This window comes from Colobus angolensis, unplaced genomic scaffold (assembly GCF_000951035.1).
Source record: "Colobus angolensis palliatus isolate OR3802 unplaced genomic scaffold, Cang.pa_1.0 Scaffold51, whole genome shotgun sequence".
Taxonomy (NCBI): Eukaryota; Metazoa; Chordata; class Mammalia; order Primates; family Cercopithecidae; genus Colobus; species Colobus angolensis.
In genome coordinates this window covers 2787858-2804822 of record NW_012118599.1, presented here as the reverse complement: position 1 = coordinate 2804822, position 16965 = coordinate 2787858, and the positions used below count along the sequence as shown (strand labels likewise).

General features: G+C 35.8%; 1 protein-coding gene across 1 annotated transcript in view; it reads left to right on the top strand.

Moving 5' to 3' along the window:
• Positions 1-16965, top strand: part of MLIP (muscular LMNA-interacting protein) — a 249380-nt gene that overhangs the window by 203028 nt on the left and 29387 nt on the right. Inside the window, exon 12 of the mRNA XM_011960200.1 lies at positions 10927-11130. Coding sequence (XP_011815590.1) covers positions 10927-11130 — 204 coding nt within the window. The remainder of the gene's footprint in view (positions 1-10926; positions 11131-16965) is intronic.

Sequence of the window (16965 nt, the reverse complement as noted above, 5' to 3'; positions counted from 1 at the left end):
CAACTCATATATATTCTAAATGAGATTCCCTGCAAAAGTGTCAGGCCTTTCTAACTTGGGGTGATGGACAGTGAGCCCTCAGTTGGCCATTCCTTAAGTCTGTTGTATCTTATCACACTGTATGTGCCCAGTTAGCTAGACATACGATTGATTTATCATTTTTTACTATTTTTAATGAAAATAGTCATCTTAAAATAAGCAAATGACTTTATTTAAAAAAATCCTCTGTAAAATATGCAAAATAATCTAGATTGACCATACCACTGCTGATACAAGCATAAGCAACAAGAAATAGCAGAGGTGACACCATATCTATGTCTAGCATAAGCTTGTCATCAGCCATACATATCAATTTTAAACCCTGAAAATCTACTTGAATTTGAAAAGAAGTAGGTTATTTTTTGAAATGATTAAAACAATTTAAAATATAATTTTATACCTGCTTTTATTATGAATATACCTATCCTTAAGTTTATACTTTTGCCTTGAGTTTTAACTAATTGCATTACGGCATCATACTTGATAAGACACTAACAAAACCGGCATCCAAGGACATGCAGCTGTGCAATTTTCAGTACTGTTTAAAGACACAAGGTACTCAATATTATAATGTGTAAAGTTTTACTGAAGCAAATGACAAAATTCTCTTTTGAAGGATCTAAATAGGGAAGAAATGGAAAACCCAATTCAGCTGGGGATACATGTGATCTTCCTGCTGAAGTATTTATTCCAGAGTAATAACAATAGAATGATGAACTGAGATTTATAATTTTGTAATTAAATGCCATTAGAAAATGCATAGAAAACACCTTTGAAGATTTGAAAAAAGTGAGTAATGAGCCAATTACTCCCAATATGGGAGTTTTATTATGAAGTTGGATCAAAGTATAGATTTTAAAATAGTCTCATTTATAACATTTGTTTTCTAAATATGAAATATACAGAAAGTGTCATTTGAAATATATGAAATATACAGAAAGTGACATTTTGGATTCTTAAGGGAAAAAATAAATAATAAAATATTTGTTCTCTAAAGTAAGTGACTTCTTTAGTAAAAGCACTGTTTTATGAGAAAATTCTGGAGGTATAATAGCAATGGGCTACATTAATGATGATACTATGAGGTTGCAGTTATATCAACATTTATAGGTAACCTATAATGACAAAGGAGATATACACACACAAACACACACACATGTAGAGGACTCTTTACAATAATAAAACTCTCTTCATGAGAAGGACTATGAAAATCTTTGGGATCATTCAGAGATTCTCAAGTTACCTCAAATTATTTTAAAAAGTAACAACTTCAAGATGCATTAGGAATATTCATTTTTGAAAAATACAAGTGAAGTTCCTGGTTTAATGTTCTATCTTTCTGTGGAAGCCTGGGCACAGACAAGTTGCCATGGAGAGTACTGTATAGCTGATGAGTCTTCATTATTTTAGAAGTAAAGGCTAAACCAACTTACACCCCAAATCCTGGGCACAAAGATAATCCCAGGTAATAGTCCCTTCCCTGTATGAACCTGCTGGAAAAACGTCTCATCCAGGAAATTCATTTGCTACAGAAATAAATAAAATACAAAAGGAAAAAAAACCCTCCAAATTGAATAACAAACAATATTAATATTTAACTTGAGACTTTTAAAACAAAGTGTAGTGAACAATTGAAAAATGACAGAGTATTCCAGGTACCTACCACATATTAAAAAAAAAAAAAAAAAAGGAGCATAATCTGTAAAATGGGTAGGTTGAATTCAGGCTAAAAGTTCCTTAAGCAAGACATGTAAGACTCCCTTATAATGCTAAAAGATGGCATTTACAAGGAAAATACAGTCATTAGAATATGAAAAAGTCAAAATATAACATCAACCTTCATAAGGCAAAAGCAGGAGATAAGATTTGAAAAAAGTGAAAATATATTATTGGTAAAATATTTTGTTAACAATTTTTCAGTTTATCATAGTTTAAATAAAAATTAGGTAAAAGTAGATCATCCCGAGTAAATCTAATTTACATATATTAAGACTCTATCCTGCAAACAAAACAAAATATTACTCTTTTTAATATCTGTGGAACTCTCACAAAAACTGACTATACATTAAGCTAAAAAAGAAAGCCTATTAATTGCCAAGATGGAAATAATATAAACAAATATATCTGATCACAAAAAATTTATAAATTAGTAACAAAGTTAGAAAACATAAAAAGTTTCTGACATTTGTAAATGGAAAATTTTGCTTTTTCATGAAACGTTGATGAAAGAGGAAAATTCAGAATAAAATTTCTGTGTTTTTCTTTTTTTTCTCTAGCTTTATTGAGGTGGGTGTAATTGACAAGAATTGTATATATTTTAGATAAAAACTTGATATTTTGATACATGCATATATTGTGAAGTGATCACCACAATCAAGGTAGCATATTTATCACCTCATGCAATTACCATTATTATACTATTATTGTTGTGGTAAGAATATTTAGCATCCGCCCTCTTAGCAATCAAATATACAGTACACTATTGTTAGTTACATTAATATTGCCATTCATTAGATCACCAGAAGTTATTCATCTTTGGTAGCTGAAACTTTGTACCTTTTGACTAACACTGACCCATTTTCCCTTCCCCTCTGCCCCTGGTAATCACTATTCTACTCTCTGCCTTCTATGAGTTTGACTATTTTGGATTTCACATATAAGTTAGGTATAAATTTTTCACATATAAATTTCCATGTATGGTTTATTTCACTTAGCATAATGTCTTCCAGGTTAATTCATATTGTCACTAATGGCAGGATTTCCTTGTTGTTTAAGGCTGATTGATATTCCATTATATGTATTTATGTATTATACCACATTTCCTTTATCCACTTACCTATCAATACACATCTAGGTTATTCCCATTTCTTGGCTACAGTTCTGCAGTGTACATGAAAGTACAGATAACTCGAGATACTGATTTAATTTCCTTTGGTGATATACTCAGAAGTGGAATTGCTTGATTTTTATGGTAGCCGTATTTTAAATTTTAGGGGGAACCTTCATACTATTTTCCTTACTGACTTACCAATTAACATTCCCACCAACAGTGTACAAGTGTTCTCTTTTTTCCACATTCTGGCCAACACTCATTCCTATTGCTAATACTCATTCCAACAGGTGTGGTATGATATTTCACTGTGGTTTTGATTTGTGTTTCCCTGATGATTAGTGATGTCGAGCGCCCTTTCATATACCTGTTGGTCTTTTCATATGCTCATTGCCATATCTTCTTTTGAAAAGTATCTATTCGGGTCCCTTGCCCATTTTTTAATTGAGTTATTTGTGCTTTTTTGGTATTGAGTTGTATGAGGTTTTTTTTTTAATATATATATTTTGCATGTTAGTATCTTATATATAGTTCGCAAATATTTTCTTCCTATATTCTGTAGGTTGCCTTTTCACACTGTTGAATGTTCCCTTTGCCATACAGAGACTTTTTTAAGTTTGTTGCAATCCCACTTATCTATTTTTGCTTTTGGTGTCTGTGCTTTTGCTGTCAAATCAAAAAATGGACAAACAAGGAAAAACATTACCCACAACTATCTCAAGCAGAAGCTTTTTTTCTTGTTTGCTTCTAGTAGTTATACAGTTTTGGGTCTTATGTTTATGTGTTTAATCCATTTTGAGTTGATTTTTGTATATTGTGTGAAATAAGGATCCAGTTTCATTCTTCTGCATGAGGACATACAGTTTTCATCACACCATTTATTGAGGAGCCTATCCTTTCACCTTGTCAAAGATTAGTTGTCCAACCATAATGGGTAGATTTATTTTTGTTCTATTGGTACATAGCCTGCTTCTATGACAGTGCCATACTGTTTTGATTACTGTGGCTTTGTAATGTACTTTGAAGTCACAAAATGTGATCGCCTGGAAAAAGGGTCTTTGAAAAATTTCTTTGGATTCACAGATTGAGAGTATTTTTAATATTGTCTTTTTGGCTTGCATATGTCTTGTGATCTTTCTATAATAAGCTTATATTACTTTGTAATTATATTAAAAATAAGCCTTTTAAAATAATAAAAAGAAGATATAACTTGAAAAAATAGAAAATAAAGTTTCTATTTGGAAAAGTAAGCTAATGCAATCATTGTTTTTCAAATTATTGTCTATTAGAACTTACAAGATATAGTTAAAATAGTCCTTGAAAGGAAATTTTATAATGTAAAAATGCTAAATAAATAAGAAGATTAATAAAGGCCAACCAAGTAAGCATTCAATTTGGAAAATTTAAAGACAAAAATAAAACAAATATTTAGAGGAAACATTATTTAAGGAGAAAATCCTTATTTTTTGCATAAGAAAATAAATGAAAAGGAGTTTATAGGATTAGAAAAATATAAATAGCTAGAAAGCAGAACAGTTGTAGAACTCATAAATATACTAAAATGTATTCATTGAAAAAAGTGTAAAATAGCAAACTGTTAGCTAAACAGATCAATAAAAAGGGAGAAACTATAAAATACAAAATGAAAAATAGACATGAAAATAACTAAGAATATAGAGGACACAAAATATGACACTGCTTCTCTCACCCTTATGCAAGTGAATTAGGAAATCTATAGGAAATAAATACTTTATAGCAAAAATACCTAGAAAAATATAAAAATGAAATTCCAGTAAACCAATTACCAAAAGAAAAACTGAAAAAAAAAAAAATGAAGTTACCCTCAAAAAGTTCCAGGTCACAAATAGATTCCCAGGGAAATTCTAACAATCTTTTAAGGAACAAATTCAGTTATGTGTTGCTTAACGATGGAAATACATTCTGAGAAAGCCATCCTTAGAGGAGTTCTTTTATTATTATTATTGGGGTGTGGGTGGTATTTGGTTACATAAGTAAGTTCTTTAGGGGTGATTTTGTGAGACCCTGGTGTTCCCATCACCCAAGCAGTATATACTGCACCATATATGTCGTCTTTTATCCCTCGACCCCCTTACACTCTTTCCCCCAAGTCCCCAAAGTCCATTGTATCATCCTTATGCCTTTGCGTCTTCATAGCTTAGGTCCCACATATCAGTGAGAACATACGATGTTTGGTTTCCCATTCCTGAGTTTCTTCACTTAGAATAATAGTCTCCAGTCTCATCCAGGTCACTGCAAATGCTGTTAATTCACTCCTTTTTATGGCTGAGTAGTATTCCATTGTCTACAGTGTATATATACCACAGTTTCTTTATCCAGTCATTGATTGATGGGCATTTGGGTTGGTTCTATTTTGCAATTGTGAATTGTGCTGCTATACACATGTGTGTGCAAGTATCTTTTTCAAATAATGACCTTTTCCTCTAGGTAGATACCCAGTAGTGAGATTGCTGGATCAAATGGTAGTTCTACTTTTAGTTCTTTAAGGAATCTCCATGCTGTTTTCCACAGTGGCTGTACTAGTTAGGAGAATTCTTTTTTGTGCAAACATCATAGATTTTGCCTTACACAACCCTAGATGGTATAGCCTACTACACACCTAGGCTATAGGGTATAGTATAGCCTATTGCTCCTAGGCTACAAACCTGTACAGCACAGTACTATACTGAATACCATAGGCAACTGTCACACAATGGTAAGTATCTGTGTATCTAAGCATATCTGAACATAGAAAAGATTCAGTAAAAATGTCGTACAATCTCATGGGACCACCATTATATATGCAGTTTGTTGTTGGCTGAAATGTCATTATGCAGTCCATGACTACAACTCTAACAGCAGAGAGTTGTAGACTATAGTAATGCAAGGATATGTTCTATATCATTTTATGTAGCAAGTGCAACATTGTTATAAAACCCAACAGAAGTTGCACGAAAAGGAAACTTCAGCCCAACTCAGTTATAAATATCAATGCAGATATCTCAATTTAGTAGGAAACAGAACTCAGTGGAACATTAAAGAATGCTGTGTCCTTACCAAGTAGGATTTAATGCAAGTAGAAAATAATGCAGTTGTCTCCTTAGACTTTAAGTGCCATCTTTACTAAATGAACAAAACAGAACTCTTAAGGACTTTCAGTAAGGGATGGTGGATTGAACAATGCCTCTAAATATGCTCCTTCCAATATTTCCTTAAAATTATTGTAAAGATGTATTATAAAGATATAATCTACAAGTATAGGAAGTAAGAAGAGGAGACACAGCAATAAAATTTTAGAGGCAGAAAAATATGCTGATGAGGAAAAACTGACATAGTAACCCAAGAAAGCGAAATCCTAGGCTGGCCAGGGAGAAAGCCAAGTACTGATTCCATTTCTATCTTAGAGTTCTCAAAAGGCTTAGGATTTGGAGGTGCTTGATACCTCTGAAGGGAAAGTAAAGAAATGGTAGCTGAAAAAAGGAAGATAAGGTAAAAGCTATTTAAGAAGTAGCTATCCCCAAATTCATGTTTCTTTATGACTGATTAACTCCCATTTTAAGAGAATAATTCACATGACTGGAGAGAGGAAAACAGGATTTCTGGCTTGGGGCCTCCCGGCATAGTGGAGAGCAGTGGAGCTCTTCTGAAAGCAGGAGACTAAGTGATGCTATGAGGGATTAACGCTGACATGCACTATCTTTTCCATTCACATATCAGAACACTTGTATCCAGGCCTTTGCCTTCTAGCCAGGAGATTTAAAATGTCTTTTTTGAGGAATCTGACCAATACAAAGAGGAAAGCTCTCAAGTTATTGAGATTGGGTTACACTGTACAGTGAAATTCAAATAGCCTGATCCATGTGCTCAGAATTTCCAAAGTGCTCTTAATTCCTGACTCTAAAATATTAGCAGATAATTAAAGATATCCAGATACCTGAGGAAGACCTCCAATATGAAATAAGAATGGAAAACCAAACCCAAAAAAATGACCAAACAAGAAATAAACAAACAAAAAACACAGGAAACACTATTTAGAGAGAAAAACTCAAGAACATCAATATTTTTACAAATAGATAAGATAGTGCCTCTATAAAATCAAAACACAATACTAAAAAAAGAAAAAAAAGAATACTTGGAAAATAAAAGGACCTCTTGGAAATTAAGCACAACATTGTGGAAACAAAGAATGCATTATAAAAGGGGGAGGTGGGGTGACTAACTCACCACAGTTTGTTTTAGCACTAAAAGTCTCACTCCTGGGAAACCTCTCTATCCTGGGTCACCTTAGTTGGAGGATGATACGGTTTGGCCCTGTGTGCCCACCCAAATCTCTTGTTGAATTGTAATCTCCCGTGTTGCGGGAGGGACTTGGTGGGAGGTGATTGCATCATGGGGGCAGATTTCCCTCTTGCTGTTGTCATGACAGTGAAACAGTTCTCATGAGATCATGTTGTTTAATATGTGCAGCACTTCCCCTTCACTCTCTCTTCTGCTCTGCCATGGTAAGATGTGCTTGCTTCCGCTTCGGCCATAATTATAAGTTTCCTGAGACCTCCCACCCATGCTTCTTGTACAGCCTGTGGAACTGTAGTCAATTAAACCTTTTTCCTTTATAAATTACTGAGTATCAGATAGTTCTTTATAGCAGTATGAGAACAAACTAATACAGAGGACAAATTAACTAAACCTCTCAAGCTGATGAGCAAAAGGAAGAGGGATGAGAATTGGACTATCTTAAAAAGTCCAACATTCAGAAAGAGAAGAGAGAAGAAAAGGAGAAGGAAATGATAAAATAATTCATGAAAAATTTCCAAAATGTTACAGAAAAAGGGCATCAAGTTCCTACAAAAGTAGATGAAATACCCACGGCAAAGCGCATACTGGGGAATTTTCGGATTATTGAGGACAAAAAGAAATCCTGTGTGCTTCCAGAGGGAGAGGACAACAAAAAGTGTCATTTACAAATAATCGGAAATCAAAATGACTGGACTTCGAAACCATGCTGGACAATACAATAATCCAGTATAATAGTACTTTCAAAATTCTGAAAGAAATTATTTTCCAACCTGGAATTTCATATTCAAACAACCAAATGTAAGAGTAGAAGAAAGTCAGTTTTCAACATGCAAGTTATTGGAAATTGGCTTCCAATACTCCATTTTCCCAGGAAGCTCCTTTAGGGTCCAGTAAATATGAGACAAAATTAAAAAAAAGTAAGACACAGGCTATTAGAAACAGGAGATCGAGGCCAGGCGCAGTGGCTCAGGCCTGTAATCCCAGCACTTTGGGAGGCAGAGGCAGGCGAATCACGAGGTCAGGAGATCCAGACCATCCTGGCTAACACCGTGAAACCCCGTCTCTACTAAAAATACAAAAAACTAGCCGGGCGAGGTGGCGGGCGCCTGTAGTCCCAGCTACTCGGGAGGCTGAGGCAGGAGAATGGCGTGAACCCAGGAGGCGGAGCTTGCAGTGCGCCAAGATCACGCCACTGCACTCCAGCCTGGGTGACAGAGCGAGACTCCATCTCAAAGAGAAAAAAAAGAAAAGAAAAAAGAAACAGGAGATCGAACATGGGAGAGAGACAAATTAAATACCCAGGATTATGCTAAAGAGAATCACGGGATAATAATGTATACAAACATAGAAGGCAATTAGCACAGATTGAAACATACATATTGAAGCTGTCACCACCAAGAATCCTTTCACTTTTGTATTGTATTACCAACTGACAGTACTCAAGTGAGCTTGCCCAAGCTTCTTAGCTCTCTTTTGCCTGTCCAAGTGCTGGTAAGACTCTGCTCTCCCTCGCTGCCCAGCTGCCTGGATAGAGTGAGGACAACATCTGATCCTACAGAAACATTCATGTTTGACCTACTCCTAAGAGCTGGAGATTGGTAAAGGTAAACTTAGAAGCACAAAACACAGAGTAGCACACTCTCTGCTAACATTTTCCTCTTGATTGGATAGAACTTGATTCCGCCAGATAACTGCATTTGGTGAACCCGTTGCTTTCCATGGATCACCATGGGCTTGCCACCTGACAACCTGAGAATTGATTTTTACAACCTCCAAGAAAAGAACTGAAGCCTGAATATAAACCAGAGACTGTTCAAACCACTTTTCCTAAGCACCTGCAACTATCAATAATAACACTGTCCTTTTCTCACATAGTCTTGTGTTTGCTACTCAGTTGTCATATTAATCACTTTCACACTGATTAATAATTAATTTAATTACTTGGTAAAACAATGAAATGTTTGATTTAGAAATAAAGCAAAATTATAAGTCAGAATCATCTTTAAAGGACAATTATTGCATATGTTCCATTAAAGCTACCCACTGACATGGCTTTCATTTCATTTCCATTCAATGTTAGAGGCATTAACCAATGAAATTAGACAAATGGAAGAAATGAAAACTATAATAACTGGCAAAGAGGAGACAAATTTATCACTGTGTTAGGTGAACTGATTTTTTTTTCGTGATAGACCCAAAACTTCTAAGAGAATCAAGTGAACGACAATTACAATCAGTACTATAATTCAGTAATGTGTCTTGGTAGAAAACAAATAGCTGTCGTGTACTGATACAGAACAATTCCAAAATTGTCAAATAAAAAAAATCAAACAAGACATAGAATATTGTAAAAAGGATGTTATCTTTTTAAATTTTAAATTTAAGTTTTTATTTTTTCTTCAACTTTGAAGTTCCAGGGTACATGTGCAGGATGTCTAGGTTTGTTACATAGGTAAATGTGTGCCATAGTGGTTGGCTGCATGGGTCAACACATCACCTAGGCCTTACATCCAGCATCCACTAGCTATTATTCCTGACACTCTCCCTCCTCCCACAACCCTGGACAAGCCCCCGCATGTGTTGTTCCCCCACCATGTATCCATGTGTTCTTATTTTTCAGCTCCCACTTCTAAGGGAGAACATGTGGTGTTTTGTTTTACTGATCCTGCATTAGTTTGCTGAGGATAATGGCTTCCAGCTCCATCCATGTCTCTGCAAAGAACATGATCTTGTTCCTTTTATGGTCACAGAGTATTCCATGGTGTATATGTACCACATTTTCTTTATCTAGTCTATCATCGATAGGCATTTGGATTGATTCCATGTCTTTGGTGGATGCTATCTTTTAAAAATAATAAATGTATGCCTGTGCTGAGTGGGTAAAATAAGATAATATATATTTGTTTTGCTTGATTTGTAGAAGACACATACCTGTATGTAGGCCCTTTTTGCAACTTTTCTTTGTAGCCTCAAGACTTCGCACTCTTTTGATTTCCTTGCTCCATTCACATAATTCATGGCCTCATGTAGTAGTTCCTACTTCCTCAAAGGCATTCATCCTGTTTCCATGTTAAAGAGTCACTCTAGTTTAGGCCTCATAACCTCCTTTCTTTGTAGTTGCACTCCTCTCTTTGTTGCACCACGAGTTTCTCTCCAAAACAACACATTGCCTAGAATCAGAGACCTCATTCATTCTTTCCAGACCCACCTCTCCCTGATTCCTTATCCATGGCAAACTCAACTCCGAAACTTACTATGTTATGAACTAAACCTTGTACTTCTGCCCCTGCCCTCACATGTTAATATTCTGCACAATGCCCTCCCCGTGACTCCCTGATTTCTTCCAGACAAAATCACAAGCATCTTTAAATTAATTTCCATGACTACCTACCTCTTCCATGACAATGTTCCTTTGGATGGATTTCCTTTGGACGGATTCTCTTCTTCCTTAGACATATCTCCCCTTAATACTTTCAAAACTAAACCTGGTACGCTTCAGGAGACATTCTACAGGCACTTGTTTTGTTCTGCCGAAGAGGCTGGAGGTGGGGAATGAAAGGAATTTTTGAAAGAGACACACGATATACACTGAAAGCAGGTGTCTCATGAGGGACACCTCCTCATGAGGAGAAGTTTTCTTCTTACTGGTAAGAGATTCTGACCTATGTCTATCATAGACCTGATTCCAAACGTGCTTGACTTTTTCCACTAACATCCTCTTATGCCTTTCTTCTTCCCCCCAGGATGTAACAGTCCCTCCCAAGCCTGTCTCGCTCCATCCTTTATATCAGACTAAACTCTATCCTCCTGCTAAGTCACTGCTGCATCCACAGACCCTCTCACAGGCTGACTGTCTTGCCCCAGGACCCTTCAGTCATCTGTCCTTCTCCTTGAGTGATGAACAAGATAATTCTCACACCCTCCTCAGTCACAATGCATGCAACAAGGTGAGAACTCCTCCCCAAAATGAGGATTATTCTGTGCTGTGAACCTTCATTACATTTGCCTTTTAAAACTTAAATGTGGAGGAAACATATGTGTTAGGAATATTTAAATATTAAATATCTAAATGTATAAAGAATATTAAATATTTGTGTGAAAGCATATTACCTTATAAGCAGATAATAATTGAACTTGGGAAATAATAACCATTTATATATTTTTCCGAAGTCATTCACTGATTTGTATTTTTCATTGTTCCATGTTCTAACTCCATGGTGGAAATTCCAAGACATTTTTCTTTTTTTTTCTTTTTTTTTTGGAGATGGAGTCTAGCTCTGTCTCCCAGGCTGGAGTGCAGTGGCGCGATCTCGGCTCACTGCAAGCTCCGCCTCCCAGGTTTACGCCGTTCTCCTGCCTCAGCCTCCCGAGTAGCTGGGACTACAGGTGCCCGCCATCTCGCCCGGCTAGTTTTTTGTATTTTTTTTTTAGTAGAGACGGGGTTTCACCGTGTAGCTCAGGATGGTCTCGATCTCCTGACCTCGTGATCCACCCGTCTCGGCCTCCCAAAGTGCTGGGATTACAGGCTTGAGCCACCGCGCCCGGCCTCCAAGACATTTTTCAAAACCTCACAAAATGCCATTATTAATTTATATTCTAGTCTTAGTTCAGTGTTCCTAAAAAGCTTCCTTAAATTACAGTGCCTTGTTGAGGAGGCACTTATAATTAGAGTCAATGGGCAAAAAATGACTTAGAATTATTGTGGGTATCTGCAAAATAATATTCACATTTTACTGTAAAATGTACCTATCTGCTTCACTGTGTATAGTAATGGGATATGTAAAAAATAATGAAGTGTTTTGTACCTGAAATGTGTGTGTGTGTGTCTGTCTGTCTGTCTGAGTGTGTATGATACAAAACAAGTAAAAAATATTTATAGTTGACTTTGGAATTCAGTCATAAATGTTTTCTAGGAACAAGCAGTTAAACTATATGGGGCTTACATATAAGTGCCCTTTGCTCTTCCGTTAAGGGCATCCTGGCTAGCACAGATGCTCAGACCCTGAAAATTTTCTAAATTTTTAGGAAACCCTAAATTTTAAATCCTAAAGATTTAAACTTTAATTAAATCTTTTTGTGAAATTCAAAATCCTGTTTAAAAGCATTTATTCTAAAGATATCTATCTCCAATTAAATACACCTCTATACTTAGAAATCAATCAAAATCATCTTCCAGAATGTAGTTGGATAATACTCCTTGGAGCCTGAGGCAGTTTTAAAGAAAAAAATGTCAGTAAACCCTGTCTAAATGCAAACAGCCATCTAAAAGCAAACACTATAACACTATTACATAAGGAAAAAATAGATTTTTATGTTTAATAGCTTCTATGACAACTGAATGATCAATTTTGATTAAGCAAATTTTATAATATCAATTTTTTGCCAATAAATGTTTTTGGGCAACATTCAATATGACATTTGTCTGACCTTTGTTTGTGTCCCACTCTTGGACTAGAAAATAAGTATATGAGAGAAAGTATAATATTTTTAAAATTATTTCATATTATTTGAAATTCTTTCTGATTTAATATTTACCAACAGCCATGAAATCCATTTAGTTATTTGAGTTAATAATTCTGATAATAATATTACCATTTTCTTATAAATTGTCATCTATGATAAGGTTATGATTTAATTTACAGATATTAATTACATGATATAGCTCATTCTTTTGATATTTTGAGAATGTTTTCTGGAACTGTTCAGCAAGGATAGACTCTATTTTATCCATATTTCAGCCTTTGTTTAGTTAGGCTGAGAAGAACAAAAGCTGTGTGAAATTGGACAACTATTTTCAGTCCACATAATCCTCATAATAGATTTTGTCTTTTTGAGTGTGAGGTTTATTGATACTGAATAAAGAACCATTCAGAACCAAAATAATAATAGTAATAATAATAAGATATCAATACAACATTTTTAATGGAATGTTCAATTCCTTAGTCTTGAATCTGTACTGTCTTATTAAAGTACATGAATTACCAATTTGATGTCTACATTTGCAAACATTGTTTGTTAGATACTGAGTCAATAGCATACTAATTTATCAGGATGTTTTCTTTTTAATTGAAATAACTTAATGCCTTTAATTGTAAGCCATAATCTCTTATTTAATTAACTTTTATCCAATACCCTAACATCATTCCCAAGTCTGACCTTACAGCTTTGCCTACTGGGCTATCTCCAAACTCAAATCTTCCCATCCTTCCCTCTGGACAACCATGCTGAACTTGTCTTACCAATCTTTAGAGTCCCTCTTTAACTGGGCTGCAATAGGTGTTCAACAGGTTTTATTCTTCTTCTGCTGAGTCTGCAGTGTGCGCTCTTCTCTTCTAAATTTTCATCAAACTCCTCATGTCCTAAATCTTCATCCTAATCCGTCCCTTACTTTTTTACTTTCAAGATGGAACTTTATAACTGGGTACATCATATCCTATAAGGATGCTCAGGTACTTTCTTTTCATCCTGGAATAAAACAGTACAACTGCCTTCTTCACTTCCTTGCAGCCTCATGAAGGGGGTCATTCCTTTTACTTTCTTTTCTTTTTTTTTTTTTTAATTATTCTTTAAGTTCTGGATACATGTGCAAAACATGCAGGTTTGTTACATAGGTATACATGTCCCACGGTGGTTTGCTGCGCTCATCAACCCATCTGAGCCCCCACCCCCCAACAGACCCCAGTGTGTGGTGATCCCCTTTCTATGTCCATGTGTTCTCAATGTTCAGCTCCCACTTGTGAGTGAGAACATGCAGTGTTTGGTTTTCTGTTCCTGTGTTAGTTTGCTGAGAATGATGGTTTCCAGCTTCATCCATGTCCCTGCAAAAGACATGAACTCATCCCTTTTTATGGCTGTATAGTATTCCATGGTATATATGTGCCACATTTTCTTTATCCAGTCTATCATTGATGGGCATTTGGGTTGGTTCCGGGTCTTTGCTATTGTGAATAGTGCTGCAATAAACATACATGTGCATGTGTCTTTATAGTAGAATGATTTATAATTATTTGGGTGTATACCCAGTAATGAGATTGCTGGATCAAGTGGTATTTCTGGTTCTAGATTCTTGAGGAATAGACTCACTGTCTTCCACAATGGTTGAACTAATTTACACTCCCACCAACAGTGTAAAAGAGTTCTTCTTTCTCCACATCTTCTCCAGCCTCTGTTATTTCCTGACTTTTTAATGATCACCATTCTAACTGGCATGAGATCATATCTCATTTTGGTTTTGATCTGCACTTCTCTAATGACCAGTGATGATGAAGTTATTTTTTCATATGTTTGTCGGCTGCCTAAATGTCTTCTTTTGAGAAGTGTCTGTTCATATCCTTTGTTCACTTTTTGATGGGGTTGTTTTTTCTCTTGTAAATTTATTTAAGTTCCTTGTAGATTCTGGATATTAGCCCTTAACGGAAGGATAGATTGCAAAAATTCTTTTATCCTTGAAAGTGAGATAGCCCAGCACATAAGAAAATGATACCTCTAGTTTCTTTGTCTTGAGTTTATTTCTTGCCCCAACGCTTTTTACATGGTGATATTGGGCAAGTCATTTAACTTCTGAATGCCTCCGTTTACTCATTTTTAAAATAGGAATAATAATAGTACCTACCTTATTAGAGTATTATGAAAATAAAATTGACAAATATGTGTAAAAGTGCCTGAAGATAATGAAAAACATATAAAAGTTAGGTCTTATTATCACTAAGCTTTCTGGGATTGTCATTCTTACTGCTTTCCAAAATCATCCATTCTTCTCCATTGGATTCCTCCCCTTTGTATCCAGAAGCCTAAAAAACAAAATAAAACAATACAAAAGGAGCACTTCATCCTTTTCCTTGATGATGCTGCAAATCTATCAGTTTCAAAATGTTCTTTCTCTCAAAGTGGTCAATAGCCACTATCTCCATCCCCTTTCTATAAACTCATTCTTTAGCCCATTCTTGAAAGCATTCTGACTTTCACTTCTACCAGTCTACTGAAATTGCTGGCAAGGGTAAACTGGTTGTCAGCAAATGCAGCTGAATTTCCTGACACAGTTGATCATTTCCTCTTGCATTTCTCTCCTCACTCTGCTCTTGGGTTAATACGCACATTCTAACTTTCTGACTGCTCCTTCTTTGCTTTCTTTGTGGACACTTCTTGCTCCTCTACCTCTTCTTTCTGATTGCCTCACTTCAGCTATTTACCCACTCACAGGCCTTAGTGATTATCTTAGTACTGATAAGTCTCAAATCCACACTTCCCATCCTGCTTCTCCACTGAGATTCGGTTTCATATCTTTAGCTGCTTGCTTATCATTTCCCCTAGGATGTCATGTTGTCACCTCAAACTCATCATTCATTTTGTCTCAAACTAGTTTTGCACTGGCTTTTCTACTTCTGTTATTAAAACCACAATTCTCAGTCCCCAAACTCAAAACTTGATTCATCTGTTATGCTTTTCGCTTTTTCTGTTTTGTCCTTATATTGAGTCATTCACCAGGTTGAATGCGTTCTTATATTTTTTCACACTAGTCTTTATTATTATTATTTTACTTTACTTAACTGATATTCTTATTTTCCTCTAGGCATGCCTTGGAAATTCCTTACTGTTCTACTTGTTCATGCATTTTCCCATATAAAATATTCTTCTATGTTCTCCTTTCTTATACAAACCATTCTTGTACTTTAAGTTCGCGTTAAATTATCCTTCCTCTTCTGTGACATTTCTCCGTGCATCAGTACTCAAAGTGATTTGTTTTCTCCCTTCAATTTCTCTACTCTTTTCCTGTGCCAAGGCATCTCGTGCATATTATAGATCATCTTGTATTTATTTCTTGTGCTTGTCTTGGTGTCTATCTAGGGTGTGACATAATATGCTATTTCCCACCTTATAGGCAAGGTAGTAAATATCTATTAATGATGAACACTTTCTACAATTACCTAACTTTTTCACCAGGAGCCCCAGATGCTTGAGTTATTATGATTATTTCTATGTCAAGTAAAGACTAAATCTGAATCAACTTATGGATTTACCAGTTCATTTAGAATGACATCACTCAGTTGAGGATATTTCTTTTATTGAAGTCTATATCCGGTTTCCACAGATCTGATGGAGTGTGTTGGGAGCATAGGTAGGGTGGAGTTGTGGAGGCAGGGGGCATCCGATCTTCTCCTGAGGTGTTCTCATTCCTTTCTGTTATACAACCGCGAGTCGTGTAATACATGGTGACATCCTTTTTACTTCACCAGCAAGGTATGTCCTTAACAACTGTAGGTCAGCTGCTTCTCTGCCCCTACAGCTTACATGGGAGAACATTATTACCTGCTTGCTGGGAGCAAGGTGAACTTCGTGAAGCTATCTCAGAACCATTCTCTTGGATGCCCTACATATCTTTCTCTGTTCTTCTGTTCATGTCCCCTTTGCCATAGGGAACTCCAAAACAGTCCACATTTGTGAGTTCATCTACTCACTAAAATTTATTTGTAACCCCAAATCAGCACTCATTGTCTTTGCTCTTCTAGTCATTTGTGGAAATTCACAGAACAGGGAGAAATTAGAATCTTCTATGTTCCCAACTCAGGTTGAACAAGGCAATGCTCTGCTTTCTTGTTGTCATGCTGTAAGCAATTGTCCTTTTTAAAAGCCAGGTGCAGTGTCTCACGCCTGTAATCCCAGCACTTTGGGAGGCCAAGGCGGATGGATTACCTGAAGCCAGGAGTTGGAGACCAGCCTGACCAACATGGTGAGACCATGTCTCTACTAAAAATACAAAAAATTAGCCGGGTGTGGTGGCACAC